Source organism: Melanerpes formicivorus, unplaced genomic scaffold (assembly GCF_026170545.1).
Source record: "Melanerpes formicivorus ecotype bairdi unplaced genomic scaffold, bMelFor1.0.p_v2 SCAF_6, whole genome shotgun sequence".
Classification (NCBI taxonomy): Eukaryota; Metazoa; Chordata; class Aves; order Piciformes; family Picidae; genus Melanerpes; species Melanerpes formicivorus.
This window is the reverse complement of record NW_027142358.1, coordinates 28,436,812-28,455,353: the sequence shown is the minus strand read 5'-3', so window position 1 is coordinate 28,455,353 and position 18,542 is coordinate 28,436,812. Positions and strand designations below refer to the sequence as shown.

At 44.2% G+C, this 18,542-nt stretch overlaps 1 protein-coding gene across 1 annotated transcript in view; it reads right to left on the bottom strand.

The window, feature by feature from the left end:
* Window positions 1–289: 289 nt before the first annotated feature.
* The window catches only part of MGMT (O-6-methylguanine-DNA methyltransferase), a 167,114-nt gene continuing 148,861 nt past the window's right edge, over window positions 290–18,542 (bottom strand). The window contains exons 5-6 of the mRNA XM_068140219.1: window positions 11,272–11,411; window positions 290–1,546 (exon numbers count right to left, since the gene is read on the bottom strand). Of these exons, the coding sequence (XP_067996320.1) occupies window positions 1,415–1,546; window positions 11,272–11,411 (272 nt within the window). The 3' untranslated portion in view covers window positions 290–1,414. The remainder of the gene's footprint in view (window positions 1,547–11,271; window positions 11,412–18,542) is intronic.

The window sequence follows — 18,542 nt, the reverse complement described above, 5'->3', positions numbered from 1 at the left end:
AAAGTTTACACTTGCTGCTGTGTTCTTTTGTTGGGAGCACGTATTTTATATATATATATATAAAATAATATAAAATACACCCAAACTGTACATATTATAAGGCTATATTTTTATCTCAGGGTTCTGGTGACACGTACAAACCACTTGAGCTTTGCTTCTGTGGTTTATATTGCCACCAGAAACCCTTGATAAAAATACAGCTTTATATTGTACAGTTGGGTATAGTTTATTTTCTCCATCTATCATATACTGTGTTTTATTTATAAACATACACAAAGACACTTGCACATGCAAAGCAGTTTTTTTTATTGAAGTAATTCCAAGGTATCAATAATGCTACATTAACTAACGCATCGCGGCACAATAATTTCTTGGTTGGCGATGGCCTTTCTAAAGAGACATCTATGAAAATATGATAAAACACATAAAAAAACCCAGCATTTCCATCTTACAATTTACGATTCCCACACTGAAAATTCCAGCTGCTGGTGGCTCGTGCTCGCAGAGAACCCTGCTTAAAAAAAAAAACCAACTCAAAATTTAGCTCTAGTATCTCTTGAATACTCAAATCCTTTCGACAGGGAAATAAAGCTTCACGTAACAGAGACAGGCAAAAACGTAAAGGGAATAAAAAAAAAAACCACATCAAATGATCAAAGGAAATGTGCTGCTATAATGAGCTTCTCAAAATTTTGCCCAACTTGGGCTGATTTTTAACATATAATTTTCAGAGAGTTTGGCAGCAGCTTCTCTTCAGCTGCTTTTTTGCAACATTCACAAAAGCGAAAATATTTATTCCCATCTTTCACAGTCCAAAAGGAAAAGCTGGGAGCAAGCAATTCAAATGCTGCTTGCTTTTGAAGCCATCCCAATGTGCTCCCTCAGCTCCTGTTAACCTAAAAATGCCATCCCAGGCCCCAAAAAGGAGAGTGGAGCCCTGACTGAACAGGGGCTAGCAGGGACAAGCTGGGCAGGAGAGAGCCCAGGAGTGGGCTCGCTGGCTGCCCCCTCGGCAAACCAGCTGCTTCCTTAGGGAAAGGCTTGCACCTCGCATTTGCCACGGCCCTCCCACTCCCCTTATCCTTGCTTTAATGGACATTAAAAATAGAACAAAACAGGGCTGGAGATGGGAACAAAATCCACGCACACCAGGCCTGGACCACTGTAGTCATTCTGCTGTAAAATGTAAAAACAAGAAAGGGCAGCCGAGCTGCATCCCTCAGGACGCAGCCCGCTTTTTTAATACAGCGGTGCCACCACACATTTCACTTCGGATGTTGCATTATATTTCTGTGTCACTCAAATATTTACCATTTCCCTGAGTTCTGCTGGGTGCTGGAGAGCTTGTTATAAAGCAAGAAGCGGTGGTTGTATGTCTTGGCTGGTTAGCAGCGGCGGCGGCGGCCGAACCGCATCAATATGCTAACTTCTCTTTCTGGAGCTTCTCGTGCGACAGCAGCCACTCCTTCAGCAGGTTTCCTCCAGCATAGTTGCCGCTCTGCCCACTGCTGCAAATCACCCTGTGGCATGGAATGATGATTGGGATCTGCAAAACAGACAGAATCATAGAATGGTAGGGGTTGGAAAGGAACTCCAGAGATCATCAAGCCCAACCTCCCCGCCACAGCAGGATCACCCAGGGCAGGCTGCACAGGAATGCATCCAGGTGGGTCTTGAAAATCTCCAGAGAAGGAGACTCCACAACCTCTCTGGGAAGACTGCTCCAGGGCTCCAGCACCCTCACAGCAAAGAAGTTTTACCTCTTTTGGTAAGTTGAGGTGGAACTTCCTGTGTTCCAGAGTTTGCATCCATTGCCCCTTGCCCTTATCGAAGGAGACCACTGAAAAGAGTCTGGGCCCTTCTTCTTGACACTCACGCTTCACATATTTATGAACATTAACAAGATCTTTTCTCAGTCTTCTCCAGACTACACAGCCCCTGGTCTCTCAACCTTTCCTCATAAGACACATCACAGACACATGATACCCATAAATCCACCTCTAAATAGGTGGATTGTCTAGTGTCTGTGCGCCAATAGAAGAACAAGGACAGGGATGGGAAGATCCATGTTCAAGGACATGCTGGTGGAGTCCCGGTCATGCTTGAGAAGGACAGAGCAGCTGTGGTATCAGGGTTGTGTTCTGATACAATGCAGAGGCGATGCTGATCATAGGCTCTGAAGACCAATCAGTTCTTAGGGAAAACCATGCACTACAAGAAATTTTAATACATAAAAAGTCTTACAGAAAAAAAAAAATCAGAGAATCATTTTGGAGGGAAGAGACCTTAAAGGTCATCAAGTCCAAGTCATTAACCTAGCACTGCCAAGAAAAGAGTCTTAAAAGGGTAAAATTTACCCTTAAAAGGATAAAAAAAACCAAAACCAAACCTTAAAAGGGTAAATCCCATAGGTAAAAGCTTAGAATCATAGAATTGCAGACTGGTTTGTGTGGGATGGGACCTCTAAATGTCATCTAGTCCAATCCCCCTGCAGTCAGCAGGAACATCTTCAACTATAGTAGGTTGCTCAAAGCTCTGTCCAACCTGACCTGGAATGGTTCCAGTCTTGGGGCATCTACCACCTTTCTGGGCAACCTGGGCCAGGGTCTCTCCCCACTGGGTGTCAAACACTTCTTCCTTCTCTCCAGTCTCAATCCCCCTTGTTTAGTTCACACCATCATCCCCTGTCCTGTCACAAACATGCCTTGCTCAAAAGTCTGTCCCCAGCTTTCTTATTAGCCCTCTGAAGCACTGAAAAGCCATCAGAAGATCTCTCTGGAGCCTTCTCTTCTCTAGGCTAAACAACCCAAATTCTCTCAGCCTGCCCTCCCATCAGAGGGTTTCCAGTGCTTGGACTGTTATTGCAGCCTCCTCTTCACCTGCTCCAAGAGGTCCATATCTTGCATGAAAGGTCCATCTCATCTTGTGTAAAACTCATTCTACAAACTGGAAATTGTTGTATCATCTTAGAAGCAGATATGCATTTCCTTACTTGGGCTGCTACGTCCCCTTTAAGTACTGAAAAGCCACAATAAGGCCTCCTTGGAGCCTTCTCATTTCTACAAGAAGCAGAGTTTTCTCCCCTCTCTCCGGCAGCTAAGACCTCAGGTGCCTGTGGTGGGCACTGAAGCCTCACAGACCACAAAAACACATAAAGAGAGCCAGGAGGTACAGGACAACTGTTAACCATCACCCTAGGACCGGATGAGGATGTGTTTCTGGAAAACCCAGATCATGGAGAAAAACACCGGGAGCAAGCTCCTCAAAACCCAGCTCCTTCTCACTATAGCACCTCTACGTGCTCTGCTGACAAATTCTCCACAAGAACAAGGCTCTATTTATTATTTAACAGCAAGTCAATCCAAAATGGGTTGTGAATTTTTAAAGCCAACAACAGGAGAGGTTTAATTCACACCTAAGCAATTTAAGAACTTTCTTCTCTTCTTATTTTTGCTTTTTTCTTTCTGCTTTTCTCCTTTGTATTATTTCTAGCCAAGTGTCAGGGATTCTGGAGGAAAAAACCAAAAATCAATGCAAGAAGTTGCATAATAGACTGATAACTACCTAAATGTGGGCTTTGCTTGAATTTTTTATTCCAGGTGATTATCGCCGTTGAAGTAGGCTCCATAAAAAATGCAACCCATCAGCTCTCGTCAAGCCATGTGGGCACTGGGAACCACGTAGTGCTCCCAGAACTGTGAAAGTGCACTTTGTACAAATGTGGGTATTCCCATCCCAAAAATATCATTTATTTATATGTACACACAGAGAAATCATGTTCTTTGCACACAGCAATATGTCCTTGTGGCCCACAAGGCCAATGGCATACTTGGGCGCATTAAGAAGAACGCGGCTAGCAGGTAAAGGGAGGTTTTCCTCCTCCTCCTCCTCCTCAACTCTGCCCTGGTGAAATCACATCTGGAGTTTTGTGTTCTGGGCTCCCCAGTTCAAAAGGGACAGTAAACTACTGGGAAGAGTCCAGTGGAGGCTACGAGGATGACAAAGGGCCTGGAATATTTGTCGTATGAGGAAAGGCTGAGACCTGAGGCTATTTAGATAGCAAAGACTGAGAGGAGATGTTCTGAATGTTTATAAATATCTGAAGGATAGGTGTGAAAAAGAAGGGTTCTGTGATAGGACCAGGAGCAATGAATACAAACTGAAAGAAGTTGTATTTCAACATGAGGACAAACTTCTTTGCTGTCAGAGAGCTGGAGCCCTGGAGCAGGCTGCCCAGAGAGGTTGGTGGAGTCTCCTTTACTGGAAAGATTCCAAACCCATCTGGATGCATTCCTGTGTGACTTGCCTGCTTTGGGAGGCAGGATTAGACTTGGTGATCTTCAGAACTCCCTTCCAACCCATTCTTTGCACTAACTTACTTTAATCTCATTTAACAGTTATTTTAGTACAACTTGTATTTGAGTCTGGGATGTACAAACCTCAAAGTAGCTGAAAAGCAACTGGCTAGACCTTTCTAATTATTTTGGTTTTGTTGAGTAATTTCAATGGCTGAAATTCACAATCTCAATCTCAGCCTGTGACCTGAAATGGGTCTTTATTATTAATCAAGGCTTAATAAATAAATGCTTCCAATATGTGCTGTATTTGGAGCTGGCAATGCTCACCTATGAATTAGACACCCATGACAACTCCACTAAGTCCCAATAAAATCTTTACACCACATCATACTGCGCTTGGTTTATGACTTCTTTAAAGAAGTTCTGTTTTGGAAGTGCTTCTCTGTTTGGGGATTTCTCCATCTTTACAATCCACGTGCACGAGTTACTGCAGGCAGATTGTCTTGAGTGACAAAGACATAACAAGTCATAACAAAATGCTGCAAAAGATCCCCAAGGTTAATTTGCAATTCTTTAAAGATATATTCCCCAAATCAGTGTGTTTTGATGGTTAGGTTATAAATCAGCTATATGGATGGGGGCTAAAACCTCCTCCTTAGCCACTTAGACTCCCAATTCTTCTAAGTGGCATTCTCCTGCTGCCACTCAAACAGTGCAAAGATATTTGAACCAGGGTGGGTCCATAGAGTCATGGAATGGTTTGGGTTGGAAGGGAACATCTAGTTCCAAGCCCCCTGTACTGGGGGATTTTGTCAGGGAGGCAAGTTGATGACCTACTAAAGTGTGTGAGAAGAACCATGAACTGAGACCAGTTTGGGGCCCCTCATTCTAAGAAGGACACTGAGGTGCTGAAGCAGGTCTGAAGTGGGGCAACAGAGCTGGTGAAGGGTCTTGTGAGGAGCAGCAGAGGAAAATGGTGTGGTTCAGCCTGGAGAATAGAAGGCCAAGGGGAGACCTTCTGGCTCTCTAAAACTTCCTAATAGGAGGCTGGAGCCAAATGGGGATTGGTCTCTTCTCCCAAGGAACAAACAACAGAACAAGAGGAAATGGCCTCAAGTTGCTCCAGGGTAGGTTTAGGTTGGACAGGAAGAACAACTTAATTGTATGATTCTATGATTTTCTTCCCCAAAAGGTTTGTCAAGGCCTGCATCAGGCTGCTCAAGGCAGTAGCGGAATTTCCAGTCCCTCGAGGGGTTTCAAAGCCATGGAGATGTGGTGCTGAGGGGCATGGTTTAGTGGTGACCTGGCAGTGCTGGGTTAATGGTCCCTTCCATAGAATCATAGAATCAATAAGGTTGGAAAAGACCTCAAAGATCATCAAGTCCAACCTGTCACCCAAGACCTCATGACTACCAAACCATGGCACCAAGTGCCACGTCCAATCCCCTCTTGAACAACTCCAGGGACAGTGACTCCACCATGTCCCTGGACAGCACATTCCAATGGCTAACAACTCTCTCTGGGAAGAACTTTCTCCTCACCTTGAGCCTAAATTCCCCCTGGTGCAGCTTGAGACTGTGTCCTCTTGTTCCTGTGCTGATTGCCTGGGAGTAGAGACCAACCCCCTCCTGGCTACAACCTCCCTTCGGGTAGTTGTAGACAGCAAGAAGGTCTCCCCTGAGCCTCCTCTTCTCCAGGCTAAACAACCCCAGCTCCCTCAGCCTCTCCTCGAAGGGCTTGTGCTCAAGGCATCTCCCCAGCCTCGTTGCCCTTCTCTGGACACGTTCAAGAGTCTCAATCCAAAAATGATTCTGTGATTTTATGATTCCAAAACAGAAGGTGTGCACAAGTGGATTAAAAAAACAAGAAGACTTTATTTTCAGGTGGTGTTGAGCTGGCACATGCAGGTTCTTGGATGATCCCTGGGTTGGTGCAGGACCAAGCGTGGGCCATGCCACTTTACCACCAAGAAAGAAGAGAAGGGTAGGAAATAAATACAACTTTTTCCATGCTCAAAATAAAGATATTCATGCTGAATGTGTCCTAACCCACGTGTGCCACCCTCCATAGCGTTGGATAGAAAAGAAAATGTGATGCAAAGGCTGTAATTTAAAAATATTGAATACTGCTTCGCTTTGGCTTAATTGTGGTGACAACTTTTCAGCTTACTAAAATAATTAAACCTGCTAAAATTTATTAGGGCCCTAAGGACATTTTAGAAGGAGCACTACCCTAGTCTGGAGCTTTAATGCCTTGGCTACATTTAATGTAATTTTTATCAATAACCAAGCAGCTCATAATATTCTAGCGCCGCTGAAATCTTCACGCTGTGAAATCTAATTCATCTAATACTCAAATCCATCACTTCACACAGGCCCTACCTCAAACACTATAAAACTTCCAAACCCATAGATTTGTCTCCAACAAAAAGCACATGAGGAGACCCTGGGATCAATAACGGAGTCCCTCTGATTCAGGCCACCAGCTGAATATTTTCTCCAACTTTGCTTTTGTTCTTCTGGGTAGAGGCCCACAAGGGAAAGAGCTTGTTTTCACTCGCAGCCTCATCAATACCTAAATCCTGGTGAACAAGTGACACTGAGAAGCTGTAATCAATAGCTCCCTGTGCGTTTTTTCTTCTGGTCAAATGGTTCAGCACTACTGACAGCCCTGACACTCAGAACATGATGCTAAATCTTTATCAACAGCCATCTGGGTGACTGGCAGAACAAGACTCGGGTGGTCATTAACGCTCATGGCAATCTGTGAATAAACTAACTCCTGGAGAATGTGTTTGGTTAGCAAAAAGGTGGGGAAAAAAACCCTCCCTGTGCAAGGCATCGATCGCCTCTCAACTGCGTTTAGCAGATTACAGCGGAGGATGGAGCGGTGCGGTGCTTGGCTTCTCACCTGGTAGAGCTTTGCAATTTGAAGCGAGGGGAACCCAACTGTCCCACCACACCGCTGATGGGCTGGAGACCTCTAGAAATGGCCAAATTGTCCAAACCAGACCAGCCAGCTTGATAGGAGTTTGCAGTTTGAGGCAAGGGAACCCAACTGTCCTACCACACTGATGTCCAAACCAGAGCAGCCAGGTCATAATGAAAATGGTTGAAGTATCAGGTTATGCCATACAACGAGAATCATACTTGAAAAAAAATATATCATCCCTCAGTTTGCTCATTTCCTACAGCCTTTTCTCTCTCTCTTCCCCAACAGAAATAAACTCCATAGTCTGACCCAGTATGGGGACAGGCTCTTTTCAGTGCTGTCCGGCAACAGGACAAGAACAATAGGCACAAACTGGAATTCAGGAGGTTCCACCTGAACGTGAGGAAAAACTGCTTTGCTGTGAAGGTGTTAAAACCCTAGAGCAGGCTGCCCAAAGAGGCTGTGCAGTTTTCTTCTCTGAAGAGATTCCAAACCCACCTGGGAATTGTGATCTTGGGCAACCCAATGTGGGTGACCTTCAGCAGGGGGTTTGGACTGGATAATCTTCAGAGGTCCTTCCCAGCCTCAACCATACTGAGATTTGGGGATTCTGCGATTCCCAGTCACTGAAGAAAAGACTGGTCAGGCATTGGAATAAATTGTCCAAAGAGATGGTAAAGTCACCATCTCTGGAGGTGTTCAAGATACATGTGGACATGGCAATTCAGGACATTATTTAATGACCATGGTGGTCTTAGATTGATGGTTGGACTTGATTTTAGAGGTCTTTTCCAACCCAAACAATTCTATGATTCTATTCTATGATACACTAACACTGCTGCAGCCCAGATGACACCTTGGGTTTAATGAACTGTTTAGTTAGATTCAGAACTCAATATCTCATCTGATAAGCAGACTGAGAATGTGTTTGTACACATATGAGTTTTGCAGGCACCCAACAACTCTGTGGTAGCAGAGCACCACAGAAACTCACATCATCTCTAATGGCTTTAAGCTTCTAAGCTCAATAAAGAAGCAGAGTCGAATATTTTAAGTGCGTATCAGATAGAAGTGGATAGAAGCAGCACAAAAGCTCTGTTTCATCAATACCCTGCATTGTACTTGACAATACAAACTCTTTTAATATGATGGAATGCTTTCCAATAGAATAGGGTGTACATTAAGATAAGGCAATACAATGCCAACCTCCAGGAAGCAGCTCTCAAAGCATAACAATCCAGTTGTTGTGCAAAAGGAGATGTAATTGCTATCGCCTCGAAATGTACCCGGCTTTGCCCTCAGGCTGCAGTGGAGCAGCAGCATCCAAAGTAGTGGGAACAGCAGGTTGTGGTGTGAAAATTCCTGCTTGCTCCCCTGTGAGGCAGGATGAAAATAGTTCTGGAAAAGCTGCTGCAATTCTATTTTTTTTTAAATGGGGGTCCTATCTTATTATGATTGTTATTTCCCATCCCGTCCTACGGCTGCGGTCTTCTCTGACCCCAGCAGAAAAAAAACTTAAGGGTATTACAGATAATAACGTATAGCTTTAGGGAAAAAAGAGCTATATTAATACAATTCCATCCCAATATTTCCTAACAGAAAGCTGATGATAACAAAAATCAGTGCTGTAATGAGAGCCCTGCCCATCCCACACCACGTTTTTATCACTCGCATCTCCTGTAGTTAATCTGTAATTTCATGCACGTTCCATGTGCAAACACACACACACAATCCTTCTGCACCTCAACAGGAGCACCTGTTCTCTACAGAATCATGGGCTGCCCAGGGTGGTTGTGGATGCCTCCTCTCTGGAGGTGTTCAAGGCCAGGTTGGATAAGGCCTTGAGCAGCCCGGCCTGGTGGAAGGTGTCCTTGTCCACGGCAGTGGGGTGGGAGTTGGATGGTCTTAGAGGTCTTTTCCAACCAAAACCATGCTATGATTCAGTCCAACTGTCAGCCTAACATCACCTTTGAGTACTGTGTCCAGTTCTTTGAGTACTGTGTCCAGTTCTTGAGTACTGTGTTCAGTTCTTTGAGTACTGTGTCCAGTTCTTTGAGTACTGTGTCCAGTTCTGGGCCCCTCAGTTTAAGAAGGACATCGAAACACTTGAGCGTGTCCGGAGAAGGGCAACAAGGCTGGGGAGAGGCCTTGAACACAAGCCCTATGAAGAGAGGCTGAGGGAGCTGGGATTGTTTAGCCTGGAGAAGAGGAGGCTCAGGGGTGACCTCATTGCCCTCTACAACTACCTGAAGGGTGGTTGTAGCCAGGAAGGGGTTGGCCTCTTCTCCCAGGCAACCAGCACCAGAACAAGAGGACACAGTCTCAAGCTGCGCCAGGGGAGGTTTAGACTAGAGGTGAGGAGGAAGTTCTTCACTGAGCGAGTCATTCGTCATTGGAACGGGTTGCCCAGGGAGGTGGTTGAGTCATCAACCCTGGAGGCGTTCAAGGGGAGATTGGACGTGGCACTTGGTGCCATGGTCTAGGCATGGGGTCTGTGTTGATAGGTTGGACTTGATGATCCTCGAGGTCCTTTCCAACCTAAGTGATACTGTGATACTGTGATACCTTGGCCATTAAGCCATGTTCCAAAATGCCATGTCCATGTGTTGCTTGTATTTCCCATCTAAACCTTTATGTGGTCTTTCAGAGCATAATCACAGACACAGAATGATTTGGGTTGGAAGGGACCTTAAAGATCATCCAGCTCCAACCCTTGTGTCATGGGGGCTCTTCCTGAACTTCTGGGATTCTTTACCAGTTTCTCTTTCCTTTGCACAGTGGTGAGCCAGGTGCAGCACCAGTCCCACACCTACCAGGGTGACTCAGGTGCATAAAGACATCTAGAAATCTTATCTTGGACAACTAAAAGGGAAAGATAACTAATGGGAAGACAAACAGAGACCAAGTGTCATGCTGGTTTTCCAAAATCCTCAGGCTTCACCCAGAGCCCTGCTCCTCCAGCTGGGTCAAATACTGGAAAATCACAGACTCTCAATCTTAGCATGGTGGGGGGCTGAAGAGTCCTCTGGAGATCACCTAGTTCCAACATCCCTGCTAAACCAGGGTCATCCACAGCAGCTTACCAAGGATCACAAAGTCCATGTGGGTTTGGAATAACCCCAGAGAAGGAGACTTCACAACCTCTCTGGGAAGCTTGCTCCAGGGATCCAGCCCACTCACATCAAAGAATTTTCTCCTTCTGTTCAGATGGAACCTCCTGGGTTCCAATTTGTACCTGTTGCCCCTTGTCCTGTTGCTGGGCACCACTACAAAATGTCTGGCTGCTTTGGAGTGCATGGGGGAAAAGAACCCAACTCCATAATAAGGGATTTGATTTAAATCTGTGTCTATGTGAATTAAACCCCCTTTTCCCACGTTTTCAGAAGCACAGCTGTGCCAGAGAGCATGGACTGCTGTCAGCACAATGAAAGCTACTCCCACCCTATCAAAAAGAGCTCCATGTTGGGGGATAAAAGACTTCCCTCACTCTAAGACTCATGGAATCATAGAATCATAGAATTCCAGTTTGGAAGGGACCTCAAGGATCATCTGGTCCAACCTTTCTAGGTGATAGTGTAGTTGAAACCAGATGGCCCAGCACCCTGGCAAGCTGAGTCTTAAAATTGTCCAGTGTAGTGGAATCCAGTGCTTCCCTTGGGATATAATTCCAATGTCATCATAGAATAGTTTCAGTCAGAAAAGACCTCTAAGGTCATCAAATTGAACTGTCAACCTAAACCTACCATGATCATTGAAACGTGTCCCACATTTCTGGAAGAGTATCAAAGCAAGTTTGAGAACAACAAAATGTGTAGATTAAAAGAAGTGTTTCCCTTTCACACCTACCACCATTAATGGTAGGGAACAAATCACACTAAACCGGGTTGTGCATTATTGCTGATGAAAACCACTTCCTGACCTTATTACTCATGCCAGACCAGTTTTCATAGCAGATAAATTTAATCTAATGACATTTAGCCCTCAAAGCTCTCTCAATTCCCCTCCTTCCACCAACTTGAGTGAGAAGTTGATGCGAACTTACCGGATTGCTCCTCATTGCTCCTCCCACCGCTCTGGCTGCTCTTCCATTGCCTGCCAAGTCTGCCAACTGCTTGTAGGAAACAGCCTCCCCAAACTTCACATCTCTCAACAGCGTCCACAGCACTCGTTGGGTGAAGGAATCTGCAAAGGAGATGAAGTGAGCAAGAAAAAAGGCTGGAAAACCCCATGATGAGACATTGAAAGAACCCAATGCAAACTGGAGTCCGAACAGCATATTTCCAATTTAAATTGGAGCAGCCCTGAATGCACTGTCCCATTATTGTATCCCGAATCACTTCAGTTAAAGACATGATTATTAGAAAGAGCACTTCAAGTAACCAATCACTATTAAAAAAAAGGGATTTAAGACTTTGATTTTCCTATATTTTTAATTTGCTCTGAGTACAATTATCCTGCTAACTCATACAACATGCTCTTCCCCATTAAATTGGCCAAGTAGAAATTAGCATAGAGTCAAATTAAAAGAAAAAAAAAAAAAAAAAGGAAAAGAAAGAAAAGGGAAGAAATAACCAGCTCCTACCTATTTGACAAAGCCCTCCCATCACCAGCTAATTTCCAACTTCAGCTGGGACACAAGGCAGAAGAATGCCTAAAGCCAGCGGACTCAGTATTATCCTGGCTGACTGCATTTTATAGTCAAGACCCCCCCAAGCTACAGCTCAGCATCTCAGACATTACAGAATGTAAGGACTAGCTGTGACCTTGAACATACAGCACATCCTTAATGATAGCAGAGAGGGAAAAAAAAATTATGTATCTTCCATTATTTTAATTTTAATTCACCAGCAAATTGCTTCTAAGTGTTCCAATTGTGGAAATAATGAATAAGCAAATACATTAGGAGCAGCTCGTTTCTGAGTCTCAGGGTTTTTACCTTCCCTGCCCAGGACTGTTTCACAGAGGGAAAGGCAAAGGTGGTGTTTGGATTTGATTTAGGTTGAACACCTATTGCTCTTCCATGGAGTTTGGAAAAGCATCGGAGATCTAACTAGTGAGTAAATTATGGAGAGGAGAGAGCTGGCAAGTGAAGAAAAAGGCAGAAAAGTGGGGAAAAGAAGGAAATGAAAAGAAAAAAAGGAAGAAAGAAAAAAGGGAAAAGAAGAAAAGACAAAAGGAAAAAATAAAAAAGGAAAAAAGGGGAAGTGAGGAAGGAAGAGAAAGAAGGGGAAGTGAGGAAGGAAGAGAAAGAAGGGGAAGTGAGGAAGGAAGAGAAAGAAGGGGAAGTGAGGAAGGAAGAGAAAGAAGGGGAAGTGAGGAAGGAAGAGAAAGAAGGGGAAGTGAGGAAGGAAGAGAAAGAAGGGGAAGTGAGGAAGGAAGAGAAAGAAGGGGAAGTGAGGAAGGAAGAGAAAGAAGGGGAAGTGAGGAAGGAAGAGAAAGAAGGGGAAAAGGGAAAGAAAATTAAAGGAAAAAAGAAAATACAGAAATAAAAACAGGGAAAAGAAAGAAAAATAGGGAAAAGAAGGAAAATGGAAGGAAAATAAAAAGGAAAGTAAAAGGTGGGAAAGGGACCCCTTCTCCCAGCTGTGAGCTTCAGTCTCCTGCTCTGGCAAAGAAAGCAACTGCTTAAAAACTCTTTCTTCCCTCAGCTGTCACAAAAGGCATTGATCCCAGTACCCAGGAACAGAGTGAAATGTGATTTTGTCCTTAAAGGAAACCCACACACCATTATGTGTGTGTTAAATAATAAAAATCACTTCTTAACTGAAGGGAATGATAATCACTTCATTGAAAAAATCTGTTTAGTCTTTATTATAACATTAAGCAAATTAAACATCAGCATAATCCAGGTGATACGCGAAAAGGGTCATCAAAGAAATTAACTTTGTTGTTCATTAATTTACATGGATTAGTAGAGGGCAAAGAGATAGCAAATCTGCTCTAGTTTTTTATGATATAATTTCAAACTGTACACCATTTGTGGCAGTAGGGTGACTTTGGGGTTAATCAGACTGATTTGTCCTTTTAATTGCTTTCTATTCAAAGAAAATTCATTAGATAATGTTCTCTTCAAAATTCATGAATCAATTTAACTGAAGAAACCACATTAACAGCTTTGGGTTCATTAGCACAAGCAGTTGTGTTACGAGCTGATTGCTGGGAGGGTTTCCTTAGGCAAACAGATTTTGTTTACTGTGATTTCTTCAAGAAAGCTTTATTTGAAATCAAATGGTGACTTCTGAGTCCTTTAACCTGCTTTTTAAGCTGGCAAGATGAGCGTTAACCTCTCCTTCTAAGAGGTCTGGGGGAATTCTTGTTTGCTGTCATCTTTGAAACCAGTGACAAACAGTGACTGCATGACACCAGGGTTCCAATTCCCCAAAAATCTCCTTTTTTGCCCTCATTTTTGGCAGAGGAGGCAGCAGGCTGGGATGTGACGGATCTGTAACTTTCTGGACCTATAGGAATGAAATGTGAGGAGGGGGAGATTTAGCCTGGAGATTAGGAAGAAATTCTTTACAGCGCGGGTGGTGAGACACTGGAACAGGTTGCCAAAGGAGGTTGTGGATGCCCCCTCCCTGGAGGTGTTCAAGCCCAGGCTGGATGAAGCTTTGAGCAGCCTGGTCTATTGGAAGGTGTCTCTGCCCATCAGAGGGTTTGGAACTAGATGATCTCTAAGGTCCCTTCCAACCCAAATCATTCAATGAATCTATGACTAAGTGGAAAACTGGGTGCAGAGGATGGTGCAGCTCCACGGCCCCCCCAGCAATCACATCACCATGCTAAGTGATGCCCAAGTTGTAACATATCAGGCTAAAAGAGGGACAAAGATTATCTTCCCTCAACAAGCAAGGACAGAGATGATCCTCTTTCCAAAGCCATGGCACATTTTTCAAAGGAGAATAAATACTCTCTGCACCCACACAGAATCATAGACTCCTGGAATCATAAATCACAGAATCACATACTCATGGAATCACAGAACCATTAGGATTGGAAAAGCACTTTAAGACCATCAAATCCAACCTTCTACCCAACATGAGTACTAGTACCATGTCCATAAACCACTGCAAGATACTGTTAAAAAAAAAAATATTAAAAATTCAGCAATCCTGCACATTGATTTTAGAAATGTATCTGCAAACTCAACTTCATCCTGTCAGGAGCAAATGCATTAATTAGTTTAAGCAGGTGGAAGAGACAGCGCCAATGACTGTTATTAATGTGTCACAGAAATCACAGAAACCACAGAACCATTTGGTTTGGAAAAGACCTTCAAGATCATTGAGTCCAACCATTAACCCTGCCCTACCAAGTCCACCCCTAAGCCACATCCCAAAGCACCACATCTACACAGCTTTTGAACACAGCCAGGGATGGTGATTCCATCACCTCCCTGGGCATCCTGTTGCTCCCTAATGCCTGACAACCCTTTCAGTGAAAAGGTTTTTTTTTTCCCTCCAATGTCCAGCCTAAACCCTGCCTGGCACAACTTGAGGACATTTCTTCTTGTTCTATCACTAATTGGGAGAAGAGAGCAACACCCACCTCAGGACAGCCTCCCTTCAGGTAGTTGTACAGTGAGAAGCTCTCCTGTCAACTTCCTTTTCTCTACTCTAAACGGCCCTAGTGAGTGTCTGTAAGCACCACCTGGCCAGATGACACAGCTGAACTTTCACCAGTTTCACCAGCATGTGCCAACATTTTACACCATTAAGGGTCCTTATAAAGGGCTATAAAGTACACACATGAAAAATTAACATGGACACACACACACAAATCATTGAATCATAGAACAGTAGATATCGGAAGGGACCTCTGAAGGCCACCAAGTCTCACCTCCTTGCCTAAAAAGGGTTACATTGGGCAGGAACACTTGCAGAAAGGTTTTGAAAGTCTTCAGAGGAGGAGACTACACAGCCTCTCTGGGCAGACTGCTCCAGGGCTCCCGTACCCTCACAGCATGAAAGCTTTTCCTGATGTTGAGGTGGAGCCTCCTGGGTTCCAGTTTGTGCCTGCTGCCTCTTGTCCTATCTCAGGACACTGTCCTGGCCCTTTCTTCTTGACACCCACCCTCCAGATATTTATAAACAATAGCAAGATCTCCTCTCAGTCTTCTCCAGAATAAACAACCCCAGGTCTCTCAACCTTTCCTCATCAAACAGATGTTTCAGTCTCTCCATCATTCTCACAGGCTCTGATGGACACTCTGCAGTACATCCCTGTCCCTCTTCAACTATGGAGCCCAGATGCAGTCTCACCATTTGCTGTCAGGAAGTCTGGAAGTAGCTCAGCCCTTGGGAAAAGCAGGATGGATGCTTGTGGGGAGGATGAGCAGAGTCAGCAGTGTCAGTCCCTTCCTGCCCCATTCTGAACCTCCATGGGGCAAGAGAGGTTCAAGAGATGACATGGTCAGATTTCACATCCTTTTTGGCTAAGAGGGATTAAAGACAGAGCATTTCCCCACTCTCCTCAACACTGCTTGCTGGGAATGTTAGCTTTTCTGTTTGCCATCCATTTTTTATTATTATTATTATTTTTGTTTCACAGGGGTTTGTTTGTTTGGTTGATTTTTGGAGTTGTTTTGCTTTGGTTGGTTGTTGTTGTTTTTTTCCCCAAGGGTTTCTAGAAATGCAAACAGTCATAAATACTCACCCCTTCTCTCCAGCTTCCTCCCAGCCTGCCTGGGTACTACACAAACAACTTCTTGGGTTGTTTTTATGCTGATTGGTTTTCACTGTTTATTACTACTGGTAAAAAATAAGAAACAAAAAGAAAAAAAGGAAACCAAGCAGACACCCTTCTTGTGTATTACCTCTGCACACACATGTGTGCAAGACGTGGTGTCATAAAGCATCAACAACTGTGATGTACAAACATGCTGCAGATCTGCATCTAGGCTGAGAGACCTCGGGCTGTTTAGTCTGCAGAAGAAGAAGACTGAGAGAAGATCTTATTAATGTTTATAAATATCTGAAGGGTTGGTATCAAAAAGAAGGGGCCAGGCTGTTTTCAGTGGTGTCCTGTGATAGGACGAGGGCAACAGCACAAACTGGAACCCAGGAGATTCCACTTCAACATCAGGAAAAAATTATTTGTTATGAGAATGCTGGACCTCTGGAGATTGCTGCCCAGAGAGGTTGTGGAGTCTCCTTCTCTGGAGAGTTTAAAGACCCATCTGGGTGTGTTCCTCTGTGACCTGCCCTAGGTGATCCTGCTTTAGCAAGGGGGTTGGACTCAATGATCCTCAGAGGTCCCTTCCAATCTCTACCATTCTATGATTCTAAGTGAAAAATACACCAAAAGCTTTATTTTACCATGTGTAACATTCAGGTTGGCTAACACCAAGCTACATTAAAATCCAATTAATGGGAGCTGCTTCTGATCTGTAGTTTAACACAGTTTTAAACGCAGCTCCCTTCAGACTGCTGAAGAGGTTGAGGGGCCAAATTCTATCCTTAGAAACAAGTAACTCTCCCTGGACTTCATCCAGCAGTATTTCTGCAGATTAAACCCCCTAAAAGTCCGTGGGTGTTTTACTTGAGCAGTAACTTAGAATTCTGACCCATTTTTTTCCCTTTTTTCTTTTTTTGGTACAGTTTGCTGTGCTCTTGCAAGAGCAGAGCATGATTTTAGACCTGGTGGAAACGAGGAGTTTGATGCTAAGCACCAGCCTTTTGCAGCATGTTGCAAACTTCTCCAGATTCCCGCTCTCTAATTCAATCCCAAGGAAAGCCTGATGCAAACTGATGACTCCTTCAGTATTAGTGACCTCCTCTAAGCTAAATACACCAGACTTTGAACACTACAACATACCTGCACAGGGCTACAAAGATGATGGTGGGACTGGAACACATCTCTTATGAGAAGAGACTGAGAGAATTGGGGCTTTTTAGTCTGGAGTAGAGAAGACTGGGAGGGGATCTCATTAATGCTAATCAATACTTAAAGTGTGCACGTCAGGAGGATGGGGCCAATCCTCTTTCAGTGTTGCCCAGTGACAGGACAAGTGGTAGTGGGCACAAACTTGAACATAGGAAGTTCCATCTAAACATGAGGAGAAACTTCTATACCTTAAGGGCGATGGAGCACTGGAACAGGCAGCCCAGAGAGTTGGTGGAGTCTCCTTCTCTGGAGAGATTCCAAACCCACCCAGACGTGTTCCTGTGTGACCTTGTTTAGGTGAACCTGCCTTGGCGGGGGATTGGACTGGATGATCTCCAGAGGTCCTTTCTAACTCTCACCATTCTGTGATTCTGTGATTCTGTGAATATGCTGGGGCCTCTTTTGGGAGCCTGTGGACTGGTTAAGATGGAGGAAATTGCAAAGCACTTGACAAGTCCCTCTTGGGCTCCAGCACAGACTGTGTCATTGCACAGCAGCATCCCCACCAGGTGATTTGTGCAGCAGTGGTACAGTTAAATGAAGAAGGCACCTGATTATCCTCTGAGCTGGAGGTAATGCACCAAGCTGCAATTGCTACAGCAGAGGAGAACAAATGGTTTGGATGGAGAGACAGAGAAAATATCAGTCTCTTCCCAGCCAAGAAAATGTGGCAGGCAAGTCTTGCATTGCAGAGGGGAGAGAGGTAAGCATAAAACCAATTTATTTTTCTGCTGTAAGATTTCCCTATCATGCTCCTACTCAGCAGCCTGGGGAACCTCTGCCCCCTCAGAATTATTTCCTTGCTTTTCTGTTTTTCCTTTATCCTTTTTCTTGGGATTGCCCCAGTCACAGTTGGGCACAACAATGCTAAATCAGAATATAAACAGAAGTGTCATTCTTTAATTGCTGTTACCGACTTGTCATGGCCTGTTGGATGGACAAAGTCCACCTCTCTCCTGCTACCTCTGCTCGTCTCAGTCTCTTCTAAGTCCTTGTGGATGGAAAATCCCCCAGTTCCTTCTTAAACTTCATTCTCCTGTTTTGATCAATGAAGTTGTGTCACTGTGAATTCTTAAATTAGGACTTTTAGAAGAACCAAACTACCACTGCATGGTCTCTCAGTCACAGAGGCTTGGTGGGCTGGAGCTCAGAGCTTATGCCTACCAAAATTAAGACAAAACCCTTCCTCCATTACCAAACCAACCAACCAAAGGCAAAAGACCACAAAAATGTTTAAGAAATAGTTTCTTCAAGACACTTTGATCATCCAAATAATTTCAGCAGTTGAAGGGAGGTAATGACACCCCACACCTTCACTTTCTGCATCCATGTCTCTCCCACACCAAAACTATCTGATCTCATCACTGCTGCTGGAGACTTAACACCTTCGAATTTCTCATGTGCACAAATATTCCAAGCTCTACAAAG